General features: G+C 37.2%; 1 protein-coding gene across 1 annotated transcript; it reads right to left on the bottom strand.

The window, feature by feature from the left end:
• Positions 1-6,390: 6,390 nt before the first annotated feature.
• LOC121423850 (protein FAM32A-like) lies at positions 6,391-11,652 on the bottom strand. Its single transcript, XM_041619356.1, has 4 exons — positions 11,547-11,652; positions 8,972-9,113; positions 8,071-8,124; positions 6,391-6,883 (listed from the first exon to the last, which is right to left on the bottom strand). The coding sequence occupies exons 1-4, from the start codon at positions 11,612-11,614 to the stop codon at positions 6,815-6,817; spliced, it is 333 nt and encodes a 110-aa protein (XP_041475290.1). The 5' UTR covers positions 11,615-11,652; the 3' UTR covers positions 6,391-6,814.
• Positions 11,653-15,286: the final 3,634 nt, after the last annotated feature.

The following is a 15,286-nucleotide window of genomic DNA, read 5'->3' as shown; positions in this document are numbered from 1 at the left end:
TATTTCAAATAACCAGGACTTTGTTATTCCTTGACAATTTTCTTTAATTGAGGTATCAAATTAAAGAGCAGATATTGAACTTTTTAAAAATGTGGTTTCCTTTTTAAAACCCAGATACGGCCCGCCAAGTGACTTTTTGGAATCCCCTTTTCAAATTGTTTTTGCTCACTCATGCGTGAATGAGAAATAATTTAAGTAATTTCAGATGAAAGAGGAGACTCTAAGCTTTAAAATGGTAGGTCATTTGTCTATTGTATTTGTGATTAAGTTATGATAAATCATCGATAAATCTCGGTTTCGTTTTTTGTGGGATGCACTATACAATGGAAACTGAGTGGCTTTCGGTTATTTTATGTTTGTTGGAACTTGGAAGTATATGTTCCTTATTGTGATATACACATACTTTTATGTACCAGTATTGATGCGTAACCCCACCTTATACATCATAAATAGGATTGATGTGTTCTAACATCTAGGTCTACATGTAACAAGATTCCTGTTTGAAGGATAATTGTGGCGGTCCCAGGGACCTTCATAATTAACACTTAATTTCCTCTGCTAAATCCAAATATGCAATTTGAACTTGAAAGAGTTGTCCATGAAGGCAACCAGTAAAACCACTTCCAGTCAGTGTAAAGCCAGGGTATTGTTTTTGGCATATTGACGGAAGGAGTTTGTATGTTTATAATGAGTATACATATTACATTGTGTTATGTTCATATTCTGCTGTAATTACACTGTACTACACTGACTATAGAAATAGTCATGGGCAGATGCAGGATTTTCCAGGGGGGGGAGGGGGCATTTTTGTACAGGAAAATTTTACAACCCCCCCCCCCGAAAAAAAGGGTCCTCACTTGCATTTGTATGACATATTCCCCCTAAAAAAGGTTTGTCTCTCAAAGGGGGGGGGGGGTCATGGGCCAGATGTACCCCTAACTGGATCCACCACCTTCACATGAATATGTCCTCTCTGGCCCAAAGTCATGAAGATAGGAAGTTATCCCAAATGGCTATTAAAATTCATCACAAAGTTGTTAGGCTACATGTATGTTCACGTACATGATTGATTGCTGTCATTTTACATTAGAAATGTCACACTGGCAGGTTTTAACTCATTGGTTTACTTTACCCAACTCACCTTTATTGCCAATTTTTGACACCTCGGGGTTAAAGGAAACCAAAACCCAAGACGAGAAGAAATCTTATTGGAAAGGGTAAAATGAGAGGAACAATTTAGAAAAAGTTTCATCAAAATCGGTTATGAAATAAGCAAGTTATGTACAATTAAAAAGTCTTGTTGTACTTACTATGTGGATCCTCAAATTGGCAAACGTGCTTCAAAATGGCTGATTTTGTGGACAACTCTCCATTTGTTTTGTACACATATTTTCAGATTTCCCCCTTTATTTTACATATTTCACATTATCTCCTGACCTTGACATATATGGTGTGGATTATATTTTCCCATGACATATGTTGTGCTCAGAAGGAGGCAAGATGCAATTTGAAAGATAATGAGGAAAATTTGTGTACAAAACAAATGGAGAGTTGTCCACAAAATCAGCCATTTTGAAGCACGTTTGCCAATTTGAGGATGCCCATAGAAAGTACAACAAGAGTTTTCAAACTCCCATAAATTGCTTATTTCATAACCGATTGTGATGAAACTTTTTTTTAATTGTTCCTCTCATTTTACTCTTTCCAATAAGATTACTTCTCTTCTTGGGTTTTGGTTTCCTTTAAACTTAGCCTGTGACAGCAAATGATGTGAATTGAAGTGAACCCATGATATGAATTCAGGCTTATGCTTTTCCTTCTATGGCTGTGTTTATACAGTTAGTGTAAATTGTGTTCATACTGTACTGAATTTGGAACATCAACATGAACATTGTGTAATACTTTATTCTGCTCAAAAGGATCTAAGATTGATGTGATTATGACATTTGCATCATGTGTGTGAATATTATCATCATGGATAAAGTAATAACATCCGGTGGCATATGCAGGGGAGGGGGGGGGGGGTGTACATGTACAGGTGTTCAAAATCTCCCCCGCCATAATTTGTTTTGATACCCAACCTCCCCCCCTGGAAATTGTTTAAATTTGTTCATTATATGATATATGCATATTGGTTTCTGCACAATATTAAGTTCAATCATATTGAATGAATTTCTGATTGCGTTAAGCGGGGGCACCTTTGTTGTCCTTTGAACACGTCAAATTCCTAGTTTTTTTTTGGGGGGGGGGCTTGTCAACTTTGTGCTGGGTACAAAAGGACCTAAAATTTATGGTGAAGACATTTTTTTTGGGGGGGTTAACATTTCTTTCAGCTTCTACCCCCCCCCCCCCCCCCCCTTCTAAAATCCTGCATATGCCATTGATTGCCTTGGCTAGTAATTTCTTTGATGAATGGGAGGGGGGGGCTTGTAGACAACCTATTCCATGGTAATTATCAAAATTCTGCACATTGGCACATGTACGTATTGTTCTTTTTTGTAAATTCAGATTTGATTATGAAGTGCAATAGTGACATTTCAGTCAGTCATTGTAGAAAATTCATTGTGAAATTCACCTAGCCAAAGTCAATGCATGAAGTGATCATTGTATGATTTTCCACATTCTCAAGAAATAATTTTGTTGTAAGAACTGTAGTTTGTAAATATGTATTGTATTGATTCCTTGTATTTTGTCTGTGATTCGAAGTATCAATCCCCTATTGTTTGATATATACTTTTACATTTGCTTTCATTATTTAAAGGTCAAGTCCACCTCAGAAAAATGTTAATTTGAATAAATAAAGAAAAATCAGACAAGCACAATGCTGAAGATTTCATCAAAATCGGATGTAAAATAAGAAAGTTATGACATTTCAAAGTTTCGCTTATTTTTAACAAAATTGTTATATGAACGAGCCAGTTACATCCAAATGAGAGAGTTGATGATGTCACTCACTCACTATTTCTTTTTTTTTATTGTTTGAATTGTACAATATTTCAATTTTTTACGAATTTGACGATTACATGTAGGACCTCCTTGCCTGAAGCACAAAATGTTAAAATAATGGAATTCCACGTGTTCAGGGAGGAATGAAACTTCATTTCACATGACAATGACGAGAAAATCAAAATATTTCATATTTCAAACAATAAAAAACAAAAGAAATAGTGAGTGAATGACATCATTGACTCTCTCATTTGGATGTAGCTGGCTCATTCATATAACTGTTTTTGTGAAATGAAGCGAAACTTTGAAATGTCATAACTTTCTTATTTTACATCCGATTTTGATGAAATTTTCAGTGTCATGCTTGTTGGATTTTTCTCTTTTTATTCAAATCAAGTTTTTGTTGGGGTGGACTTGTCCTTTAATCTCAAGCTCCCATTTTCATCTACGTGGCTCCTCACTACTACAAAATCACACTGAAAAATTTGAAGTTTTCTGCATGCTTTTGCCAAAATTATTATTTTTGTAAAATTGTTGGAAGATTATTCTTATTTTGTATTAAATATTGAATCATGAAACAATTAGTTGTTCCTTCTCTGTGTGTCATAACCAATCCCCCCCCCACACACACTTTCTCTTTCATTTGAAAGGGATGTTCATACTCAAATTCATTTTTGTTTTCAATTCCAATAAAACATGGAAATCATGATTAATGAATGAAGATTTGATGAAAATCCAAGTATTCTGATATTTCTTTTTAGGTTGCGATATCATTTCATGTTATAAATTCGATGAACAGCGCCCCACAACACGGAGCTAACAATTGATTGTCGGGCATCTTTATATGATTGATTACTTTGATTGTGCATAATTAATCATAAAAATCAGCATGATCAGTCGCTAAGCTTTGTGTTAAAGACCCCTGATGCCACTTTTAAAAGAAATTGAATGGTCAGATGATTTTACAAACATTTTCTATGGAAAAAAAATCAAATATACAAACATGTAAACTATACATGTTTATGATTCCTAATTTAATTCTTTGTTGGATTTCATCAAATCTTATATCATATTTATGAATTTTTCTTGCGTTCTGCTTTTTTCAAAGCCAACCTAATACCACTGTAGACGTTTCCTATGAGAGAGAAAAATCTGGAGATGTGCAATTGTGGCAAGAGGGGAGGGGTATACAGAGCTGCCAAGTAGTACTGATTTTCAGTATTTAGTACTGAAAAAATAGAATACAGGGGCCGATTGCACGAAAGGGTCTTTCCAAGGACCGTCTTTCGTGTCGCCCATCTTTTATGATACGCTATAAGCGAAGTGTTTCTGAAATTTATGATAAAGTATAAAGATTCGTTAGCTTGCTTTTAAATCAAATTTTATACAATAATATGATATATCACATCATTTTGCAAACAAATATTTTGTTTAATTTTACGGACGAATGAAATATGTTTGCAGATGATTTATTTGAAATGCGTTTCACATGGCGCATCATAAAAGATGGGCGACACGAAAGACGATCCTTGCAAAGACCCTTTCGTGCAATCGGCCCCTGATAGTTTCATGTAAAATACTGATTTCTAAAGTTTCAGCTTTACATGTGGTCCTATGGTATTCTTTGAAAATACTTCTTTCCTCACCGAAATGCTGATTTTCAGCTTTAAAATACTGAAATGTTCTTTTTCTGGTTGGCAGCTCTGGAGAGTGGGAGGGGAACATACAATGGGGGCATAGACAATGAGAAGAGGGAAACAGAGAGGGAAAGGAGCATAGAGAGGGGAGGGGCATAGAGAGTGAGAAGAGGGGAATACCAGTAGAGGGAAATAAGAGGGGTATAGAAAGGGAGAGCAGGGGCAAAGAGAATGAGAATTGGGGAACAGAGGGAAAGTATGTGTATAGAAAGGGAGATGGGCATAGAGGAGAGGAGGGGCTTAGAGAGAGAGGGGGGATCATACAGAGGGAGAGGAGGGGTGATATAAGGAGAGGAACGTACAGAGGAAATGGGCATAGAGAGTGAGAATAGGGGAACAAAGGGAAAGGATGTGTGTAGAAAGGGAGAGCACAGAGAGGGATAAGAATGAAGAGTGAGAGTAAGAAAAAGGATGACCAGTTTGTGGGTATCATTTATTATTGGGGCTATTTATCATTAATACATGTACATGACAAGATATGTTTCTTGGAAGCTGCCAATGCTGGTTTAAGTGTTGGCTCTGACAGTAACTATAACAGTCAGTGCTTACAGGCTAATCAAAACTTAAAAGTAACACTGAAATTGGCAAAGCTGACAAGTTTGTTAGTAATGAAAACTTTTAAGAAACACCCTCTTGATACATGATGGAACATAAAACAATTTCTTTAAATGATTAAGACGAATGATGTTGAGAATAAGGATACTTCGATGCAACGCAATAAAAATATTAAATTCATATGTACACTGTATGAACTTTTAATATACATTATTTATACAAATCACCAATGTTATCAACAAATATGATCACTATCTTTTATAACTATCATCATCAAGACTACTTACATCTTTAAGTCCAGTATTTCTAATAAGCCAAAAGAATTCACTGATATGAGTATGCCAATATGTATTTTTAAAAGTCTTTTCTGGACATGGTAAAACAAATATTACTTATACTCTATAAAATCATACAACCTATATATCTGAGTCCTGCTTTACAAAGGTGTGTAAGAATCAAATATATCTCTAAATTATGGAAAGCTATAATGCCAGAATTTGTTATCTAGAACATGTGTTGCTGACCATAATGATATCAAGAGATGACATACTATCAAATAAGTGTGAGGTGTAAAATGTATCATGGATCAGGAACCCTTTTCATAAAGATTTATAACTATGGTAACTTTGCAAGTTTGTTTTTTACCATGAAAACCTTGATCGTGATTGGTTGGTGAGCCCTGTTACCATGGTAGCTGCCATAATGGCAAAGTTACCAGCGTCAAAAATTTATGGAACTGGCCCTAAACCATTAAGTGCGAACTTTACTTTTATTTTTCATTTTTTGGTTAATAAAGGAACAGTCATATAAGTTCTACACATGAGATGGTTTTGCTGCCCCTCTATGGCTGAAATTAAGTTTGAATCAACTTTTCATTAGGCATGGTTCTGCTATCCAGATCATTCAATATTCCCATTTCCTGAACAAGGCCTTACACATCCAGGTTGTGCTTGAAGAAATAATTGCACAATTTTAACTGCTATGGAAATTACGATCATGTGACCCGTAGTCAACATACAAATGTCTTTTAATTTACTGTCTATGTTGTAATTGTTCATAAGGAGTTATTACATGTTTAAATTGAAGTTAAGGATATTGAATATCAAAGATGGTGCATATGGCTCTCAAGACTTTAAAAAATATATATCAGGAACTTCTATTGTCATCAATTATGAAGATAAACTCAATCGTCCAGTTAATTAATAGATGTGGTTTGTCATCCATACATTCAAAAATGTTTTCAGAACCAGGGATGGTGTCCCTGCTGGTCTGGAGGCCAGATTTGGCCAACTTTTACCTCTGGGTGAGTCACACATGGGAGAAGTAGTGGCCTGGCCTTATTACTCGTAACCTCCAGGCTTGACTCCACCTCAGAGCAAGGGATCATCGGAAAATGCAATAGCTGAACAGACTGTCTGAAGAAAACATGCCGAATTTGGGACCTTTCACAGTATCAGTTCCTAAGTGCTCACAGTGCCATGGAATCTCTTTCGAGTACATCTTGTACATGCCGTCATGAAGGAGCTAATTGAGTTCTCTTGAAGTTAAGAATAGTTCTTCCACCTAGATATCCAATCATGTGTAAACAAATGAAGAGAGCCTTTGCAGAGATCCTTTTATTTTGTCCAACTGACTTTGGGAATGTCAAAGTGTTCTGTCAGGGTGTCCAGCTTCGAATTGAACTCCTGAAAGAAGCAAGATAAGATTCAAACAATGAGAAATATAATTCAACATTCAAACCTGAGCATACCAATATAAACCAAAATAGAAATTAACAGGAAACTAGTGGACAAGTTCAACTTAGTCACAAGCCTAAAGGAATGCTACATGTTAATTAAATCTGGGAAAATTTGGATGCTGATTGACATTTAGACGTTTCATATAGAGTTACATTTATTATCATAAATTAGTCATTTTGGGAACTGCCACGGCAACAAGGATCAGTATCAGGAGCCAAGCACTATCTCACTTTCCATGGTAGTTAAAAGTTACAATAATTGTACGTCTTTATGAAATGGGCCCCAGATCTATACACTGTAGAATATAAAATTACAAAGTGTTGATTGTTTCAAATAATTACAGCACAGCCATGGGCAGAACCAGGGTATACCAAAAAGGGGAAGGGGGACAAATATTTCTTACAAGAAAACCTGGGATCAAATTTCTCTAACAGAGAGTCTTTCCTAATAAAAGCAATATAAAAGATCCTCGAAAAAAGGGGGCACATACCCCTTTTCGCCCCCTAGATCTGTGCCTGTGCACACTAAAGCACCAAATAAGTTACAAATGTTTTTTCTGAATTATAATATTTCAGTAACTTTTATGAAACAAAGTAGCATACGGGCTTTATTCCCAGATTCCCAAATTCAGTCCTACCACAGACCTGCCAACCTCTGGGAATGAAAAATTGTATTCTGTGATAAAAAAAGTGCATTTTTCCCCAAAAAAGTGTATTTCATAATAAAATGCATGGCACACTCATTCATCGCGGCGCTCAAGCTGCATGCAAGTTAAACGCACTGCTCTTGCAGATGAAAAAAAAACAACATTTAAACATGTGTATATCTCACCCTGGCTTTAACAAAATTGGAAAAAAAAGTTACCTGAAACTACACTGATCTAATAACCATATTTGTGTAAGTTTTATGAAACAGAGATATATAAAGAAGATTTTTCTCAATAAATTACGATTTTAAAAAAAAATTACAAAAACATATTTTTTGACGAAAAAACATACTGGCATATTTTGGTTGAAAAACGTACTGGTTGGCAGGTCTGCTACCACTTATCCATATTTTACAAGGGGATGAATTCTTAAGAGATTACCATGTTCTGATATGAAAGTAAAATGGGATGTTTGAAGCAAACTTACATTAACTCTCTCTTTATGTTTCTTGGAAGCTTTGTCAAGGATCCTCACCAGTTGCTGTAAGACATGATAAAAATATAATTATGCAATTATTTGATTAATTGGAAAAGAAAATTCCAAAGACCACAAATATAAGGGGGTCAAAAGTTAACAATAAAAAAGCTCCCCTTTCTACATATATTTCATAATTTTTAATCACTAAGTTTGTATGTTTAGGTTTTTTTTTATAAATAAAAATATTCATTAAGATAAAATTTATAGGCCTAATTAAAATTTCCTTTTTGCATTATTTTAATTTGAGGTACAGAGTTGAAGTTATGGGAGCAAATCTTTGCTTGCAAATTTATCTATCACAGATCACAACTCTGAAAATTTTAGCTTTAATCTGGATTGCTCTTGAACATTCAACAGCCCGTTCCTTTAAGGTATTTTTTGTTGGTGTTTCTTCCTATTAAACTAAAGGCTTGTGTGCACCTTCCAAATGATCTGCAGTCCAATCTTAGAATAAAACAATATTAAAAAATACATGTACTTCATGTGTACATTGTAATATGGAACTGTCCAATGTTCCGAAATCATCAAATTTTGAATCATCATCTGAAGACTTAAATTGAAATTTAATTGCTTTTACAATGCTCCTTTTAACTTGATTTAATTCAGGAACATCAAATTAGAGCATATAGTATTAAGCAATATGCAATCTAAAAAAAATATATTCTCATAGTTATTTTGTACATAAAAAGATAATTTGGAAAGAGTTCCTTTTGGGACAGCCACCTTATCGCCATCCCTAACCCTAATACATTTTTCCACTATGGGTGGCTGTTGCAAAAGGAACTCTTCCCATCAAGGGTCTATTAAACGTAGTTGAAGGAATGAAATGATTCCTCTATTTTATACTTACCCTCTGTTCTTGGACCTTGTCAAAGGCTTTCTGGGCTTTGGTTCGCTTATCCCTCTTTGCCTTTCTTTCTTCTTTCTCTTCCTCCTCTCTCAATGTCATAATCTGCTCTAGTTTCTTACTTTCCTTCTTCTTTTTCTTCTTCCTATCAATGCAGAAAAAGAAAATAATCAAAGGTCTTATATACAGAAAAAGATACTAGTATCTATAGCCTACTTACACATAAGCCTAATTGAGTTTCATTTTTAAAATTATCAAGATATCAGCCGAGCTGTGTCATGCTAAACAAGTCACTCACTCAATTCAAAATAACTTTAAAAAGTTACGGCTTTACATGTACGAAGCTACGACGAATTTCAAGTTTTTCATGCAAAATAATCTTGGAATCATGAATGGATAAGTGGCGTTTTCAAGAATACAGAGTAAAAAGAGCAAGTTGAAACTTTTGTCTTACATGTACTGTGTATTCTCAATACTGAACCAAAAACATTCACCCGTTCTTGGCGCTAATGCAGTTTCGCATCGGTCAATGTCGCAAAATTTCCCCACCAGTAATTATTCGCAAATGTAATTGCAAGTCTCTCAATCACATTTCAAGGTCAATATGCCCAACGCTTTTCTAAATATCGCGACTGGGAATGGCTGTAGATCTACCGTAAGTAACGGTCTATTAACTGCAGCTTTTTCTCGGCAGGATAGAAACAAAATTCGGGGGTGCGGTTTATCCACAGTGATAGATCTGAGCCAGACTCGGCCTGAAAAAAAAAACCAAGTCCATATATTTCCCCCTGAAAGGTTATTCATAGGGAAATCTGTTTTGTTTTATTTTGTGTAGCTACTGTAACATGATATTTGATGTCTGTTATGATGACAAGGCTAGCCAGGAGGCTTCTACAGAGTAAAAATCATTTACTGATGTAAGGTTACTCTCAAAGAAGCCAGGTCTTCCTTTCTATTCATTTGCGTGTACCACCAAAAACCTGAAACTTTCGCCCCCAAGATTTCTACTTTCTTTCTAAAAAATCTAGCCCTAAATCATGTACATGGGATACAACTACATTTCTATGCTATGGATTTTATTTCTAAACAAGAATTCATCAAAAAAATGAAAAAAATATCATGAAAAAACGAAAGAGACTTGCCAAATGTTTACGCCACCATCTTGTTTTCTATTGTTCTTCTACGGATGCTTGCGTCGCGCAACGTTGGGAAGAACAATAGACCTTGAAAAGTGATTGAGAGACTTGCTATGAATTTTGCGATCACTTACATAATTTACAATCATTTCTCTTCAAGTCAAAGACTAGACAGGAATAACCGTCGTTTCTAATTCTGGGGATTTATTCAACAATTTCTGACATTTTACTACAATCCCCATTTACCGACGGCAATGTGTCAGTACGAGCCTTCATGTGTAATCTGGTCCGACAATTCGGCGGACGGGTTTTGTCCAGATTTGTTACTTCTTTTAGATTCTAAATGACATTATATTATCTTGGACGAAGGTCCACTATTTTCGTTAGACTCTAATCTTTCTATTGATATCATATACATTTTGTAATATTTTGAAAATATACGTTACCGATGAGTTATTCCCCGGGTTATTCCTTATTTTTTTACTTTCTGCCGGAGAGGAAAATATGGCAGCCGTCAACGAGTTGTGCTTTTATCAAGGCTTTCCGATTAAATTTTCGATATCTTGGCCAATCAATGCGAGCGACAAGTTCCGGACGCACGCACATCAATATGTCCAAGCGCAGCGCAAAGCAGCGGCACAAATCGCGATAGGTAGCGACTGGTAAATACGTCTGTAATGATGATGACGTCATCCAAGATGGCAACTTACCTTGACCAACGAAAGGATCGAAGATGACGATGTTTCGATCATCATTTCAAAAGAATTAGCGGTAACTGAGGTCTAAGGTACGATATTTCTGAATTTTAAACATTTTTTCGTAAATATGGATGTGATTTCTTTTTCATAATATTACATTTTATGTACAAAAAAACGATCGGAAAATCGGGTTCCCGCTGTTCGATCTAACGTTACTGCTAAAATACGTTGTCTGTACGTACGGGCCTCCAAGCTTTTCAGTCTATGTATTGGTGAGTGAGCCAACGCAGTTCAGCGGAACAACCAAAATACAGAGACTGAAGCTTTTGGTCTAGTCAAAGTCAAAGACAAGTTCAATTCTTAATTTCCTTTTTATAATTTTCTAAAGTAAAAAGCGCTTTGAGCACTCTACAGACATGACAGAGTGGATTTGGCGCGATATAATAACTATTATTATTCAAATTATTACTTCTTTTAATTAGTGGGAAAATTCTCCCAAATTAGAACGGTGCAAAACTGCATAAGCGCCCCCGTTTCCCCGCTAGTCTGAGCGGGTTCAGGATCTTGCATCCCGCCGCCACTGCCCGCGAGGCCGTGGAGCTCTGGTCGAATGTGAACTTTTGTTGGGGTCTCGGCGTTGGTACAATTAAAGTAAACAAAAGCTTTAAAGTTTTTCATAGTCACCAAAATCATAATCCATAGTCCCTGTACTTCTATGACTACCGAAACAACGATTCAACTTACTTCTTCGATCCTAAATCTCCAATTCCCTTTAATTTTAGAGCCCCACCAGCTGACGAGTATGCCGACATCTTGATTGCGATTTGCGTTGTAAATAACTGTGGCTTAAACGACCGGTAGATGGCAGCAAACTATTTACAAAGTGACCATCAAATTCGATGAACGTGGCATTGCCACCCCTTATTCTTTTCAAAAACGCTTATCCTTTGTTTACCGAAATGATTACCCCCCCCCCCCCCCCCCCCGGGGATTTCCCTTTCCATCAGAGTCCCGATATAATGCATCTTTAATCATTCATGTTGAAATTTATTCTGCATGGATGGACCTGCAACTGCTGCTTTACTTATCTGTATACCCTCCGGGGTGGGTCACAGCATGTTTCATGCGGCACAATAAATGTCATATATGCGATCGAGCAATTCGAGTGAGTAAAAATGACCTTTCAGAATGAAAATTTAATTTTGTTAGAGATATGAATTGAACTTAAAATACACCCGTTTCTCTTTCTTTCTTTTTTTCCCCTGCTTGGAAGGGACCCGCACCCATCTTTAAGCCAGTGGAATGTATATTCCTTTGTCTGGTTCAGCTCAGGCTATTATATTTTTAATATCTCTGGTTTGTTCCTGTCGTTCCCATGTTGGTTTTTTAGTATTATTTTTTATCTGCCCTTTTTTTTATCTCGCCTTTCTTGCCAGGCTTATCCCCGGGAGGGGGGGGGGGGCTCTTACATGACGAGTGGATACGATGCGCGACCCCCAAAAAAGATTTTTTTTCAAGATAGGGCACGTTACGTACGTAACGTAATAAGGTGTCAAAAACGCTAAAATAATGAAAAAATAAGGGTACCGGTATCTATTTCGTTAGGAAAGCTATGCGCGTTTAGGGTCAAATTTGAGGGGTTATAAAAAGTATTTTTTGCCCGAACACTACGTGTTTAGAGTCCGATTTGCGCGAGGTAGGGCCGTATTAAATAAAGGCCAATGTATATAGGTGAAGGTAAAACCGACGTGACCGACGTCCGTGGTATTAAAATATTACTGTAATTGTTCAGGGGGTCAGAATTCAGGGAATACTTGCCAAGGGTACCGATCGTTTCCACTACTTGTAAGGGTCGGGTTTCACACGCCAATACTCACTGGTTAAGGGGTGCATTTTCAGAATATGGAAAATATTTAGGGTGCTTTTTGGGCCCCATGGTCGCGCATGGTATCCACATGTCAATGAAAGTGCATGGCCCCGCCGGGAATCTGTAATTTATCATACGTTCGTTTTTTAAAAGAATAAGGGGTGACAATGACGTTCATCGAATTTGATGGTCGCCCGCGGGGGGGGGGCACATTCATTGACGAGTGGATACCATGCATGCGCGACCATTCGGTCTCGAAAAGCACGCTAAACAAGTATTTTCCATATTCTGAAAATGCACCCCTGTATTGGCGTCTGAGTCTGAAACCCTACCCTTAACGAGTATGGAAACAAAACGATACTCTTGGCAATATTCCCAGAATTGAGCCCCTAAACAAGTACAGCCAAAGTACAGCAATGTATTTTCCATATTCTGAAAATGCACTCCTTAACATATTGGAAACAAAACGATACTCTTGGCAAGTATTCCCTGAAATGAACCCCTACAGCGATATTTTATTGTTCGGGTCCCGTCGGTCCTCGGTTTTGCCTTTACACCCCATTCCTCCCCTTGCACAAATCGGACTCTAAACACGATAGTTTAGGGGCAAAATGGACATCATTTATATAACATTTTAATTTTGTTTTATCATCTCTGCAAATTTAACCCTAAACACGTATTTTTCTTAGCGAAATAGATACCCTTTTTCCTTATTTTTGTGTTTTTGGCACCCTTATCACGTTATACGTAATGTGTCCTTTCTTGAAAAAGACATCCTTTTTACGTGTTTTTGGTCGCGTATGGTATCCACTCGTCAATGTAAGTGCCCCCCCCCCGGGGGGGGCACCCACCCCCACCAATTAACCCATTACTTTACTGGCACCATGACCCCGAAACCGATGTATAAAATCAACTTTTAAACAGTTCTAAGAATGAAGCAAGACTTGAATTCCTCAGTACGAGGGAGTTCCAGAATTTAGGACCGTACACTTAATTCCCAGAACCTTTCCTTTCATATTATTCTTCATTGCTTTATTTCCTTTTTATCTACTTTGATTTTACCTATCACTTTTTCTATTTAATTTTGTTTCAATAATGCATAATGAAATAAAACCTATAAGCACCGGACGCAAGACGAGTTCGGTTGTTTCGTCTTTTTTTTGGCCAACAACATGGCCTGATAGAAGTCATCCCCTGGCCCGTTCTCCGTTCAGGCTGAACGGAGAACGGGCCAGCAGATTAAAAAAAAAAACAATGAAAGCAATCTATTTAATATTCTTTCACAAAAGGTTAGAAGAAATTCACCCAAATATGTTGACACTAAACTGGTTAAATATGGGGTTCAGGAAATTAAATGCTTAAACAGCTAATAAATGAAGGCCTGCAAAATTTGCAGGCCTTCATACTATTTAATAGCCGCCCGGGGGGCCACTTCCATTCACGAGTCATACCATGCGCGAGCATTGTGTCTCAAAAATCACCCTAAACACGTAATTTCCATATTCTGAAAATGCACACCTTAACAAGTATTGGCGTGTGAAACCCTACCCTTAACAAGTATTGGAAACAAAACGATACCCTTTGGCAAATATTCCCTGAAATGCACCCCTAAACAAGTACAAGAATGTTTTATTGTTACGGGTCCTTCGGTCGTTGGCTCCCGGGGGGGCCACTTCCATTCACGAGTGGAAACCATGCGCGACCATGGGGTCTCGAAAAGCACCCTAAACACGTAATTTCCATATTCTGAAAATGCACCCCTTAACAAGTATTGCCGTGTGAAACCCTACCCTTAACAAGTATTGGAAACAAAACGATACTCTTGGCAAATATTCCCTGAAATGAACCCCTAAACAAGTACAGGAATGTTTTATTGTTATGGGTCCTTCGCTCGTCTGCTTTACCTTATTTGGTTTAGTACGACCCCACCTTCTACACCTCGCGCAAATCGGACTCTAAACACGAAGTGTTGGGGCAAAAAGGACATCCTTTATAAAACATTTTAATTTTGTTTTATCATCCCCGCAAATTCGACCCTAAACACGTAATCTTCCTAGCGAATTAGATACCCTTTTTTCATTATTTTTGTGTTTTTGATACCCTTTTCACGTTACGTACGTAACGTGCCCTGTCGTGAAAAAGACATCCTTTTTACGTGTTTTTTTGGTCGCGCATGGTATCCACTCGTCAATGTAAGTGGCCCCCCCCCCGGGCGTTGGCTTTACCTTATTTGGTTTAGTACGACCCCACCTTCTACACCTCGCGAAAATCGGACTCTAAACACGAAGTGTTGGGGCAAAAAGGACATCCTATAGCGAAATAGACACCTTTTTTCATTATTTTTGTGTTTTTGAACCCTTATTACGTTACGTACGTAACGTGCCTTATCGTGAAAAAGACATCCTTTTTACGTGTTTTTTGGTCGCGCATGGTATCCACTCGTCAATGTAAGTGCCCCCCCCCCCCCCCGGATGTGTCGAGACTATTTCGCACAACATATTTTGTAATAAACTAAGAACTATACGAAGATGTTGATCGACCCAGGAGAAAAAGAACCATAGCGCCATCTCAAGCCAATCAATTATTTTTTCTATGACGTCATAATCGGCAAGGAGAT

This window comes from Lytechinus variegatus, chromosome 11 (assembly GCF_018143015.1).
Source record: "Lytechinus variegatus isolate NC3 chromosome 11, Lvar_3.0, whole genome shotgun sequence".
NCBI lineage: Eukaryota > Metazoa > Echinodermata > Echinoidea > Temnopleuroida > Toxopneustidae > Lytechinus > Lytechinus variegatus.
The sequence above is the reverse complement of the archived record's forward strand: the minus strand, read 5'-3'. Positions and strand labels throughout refer to the sequence as shown.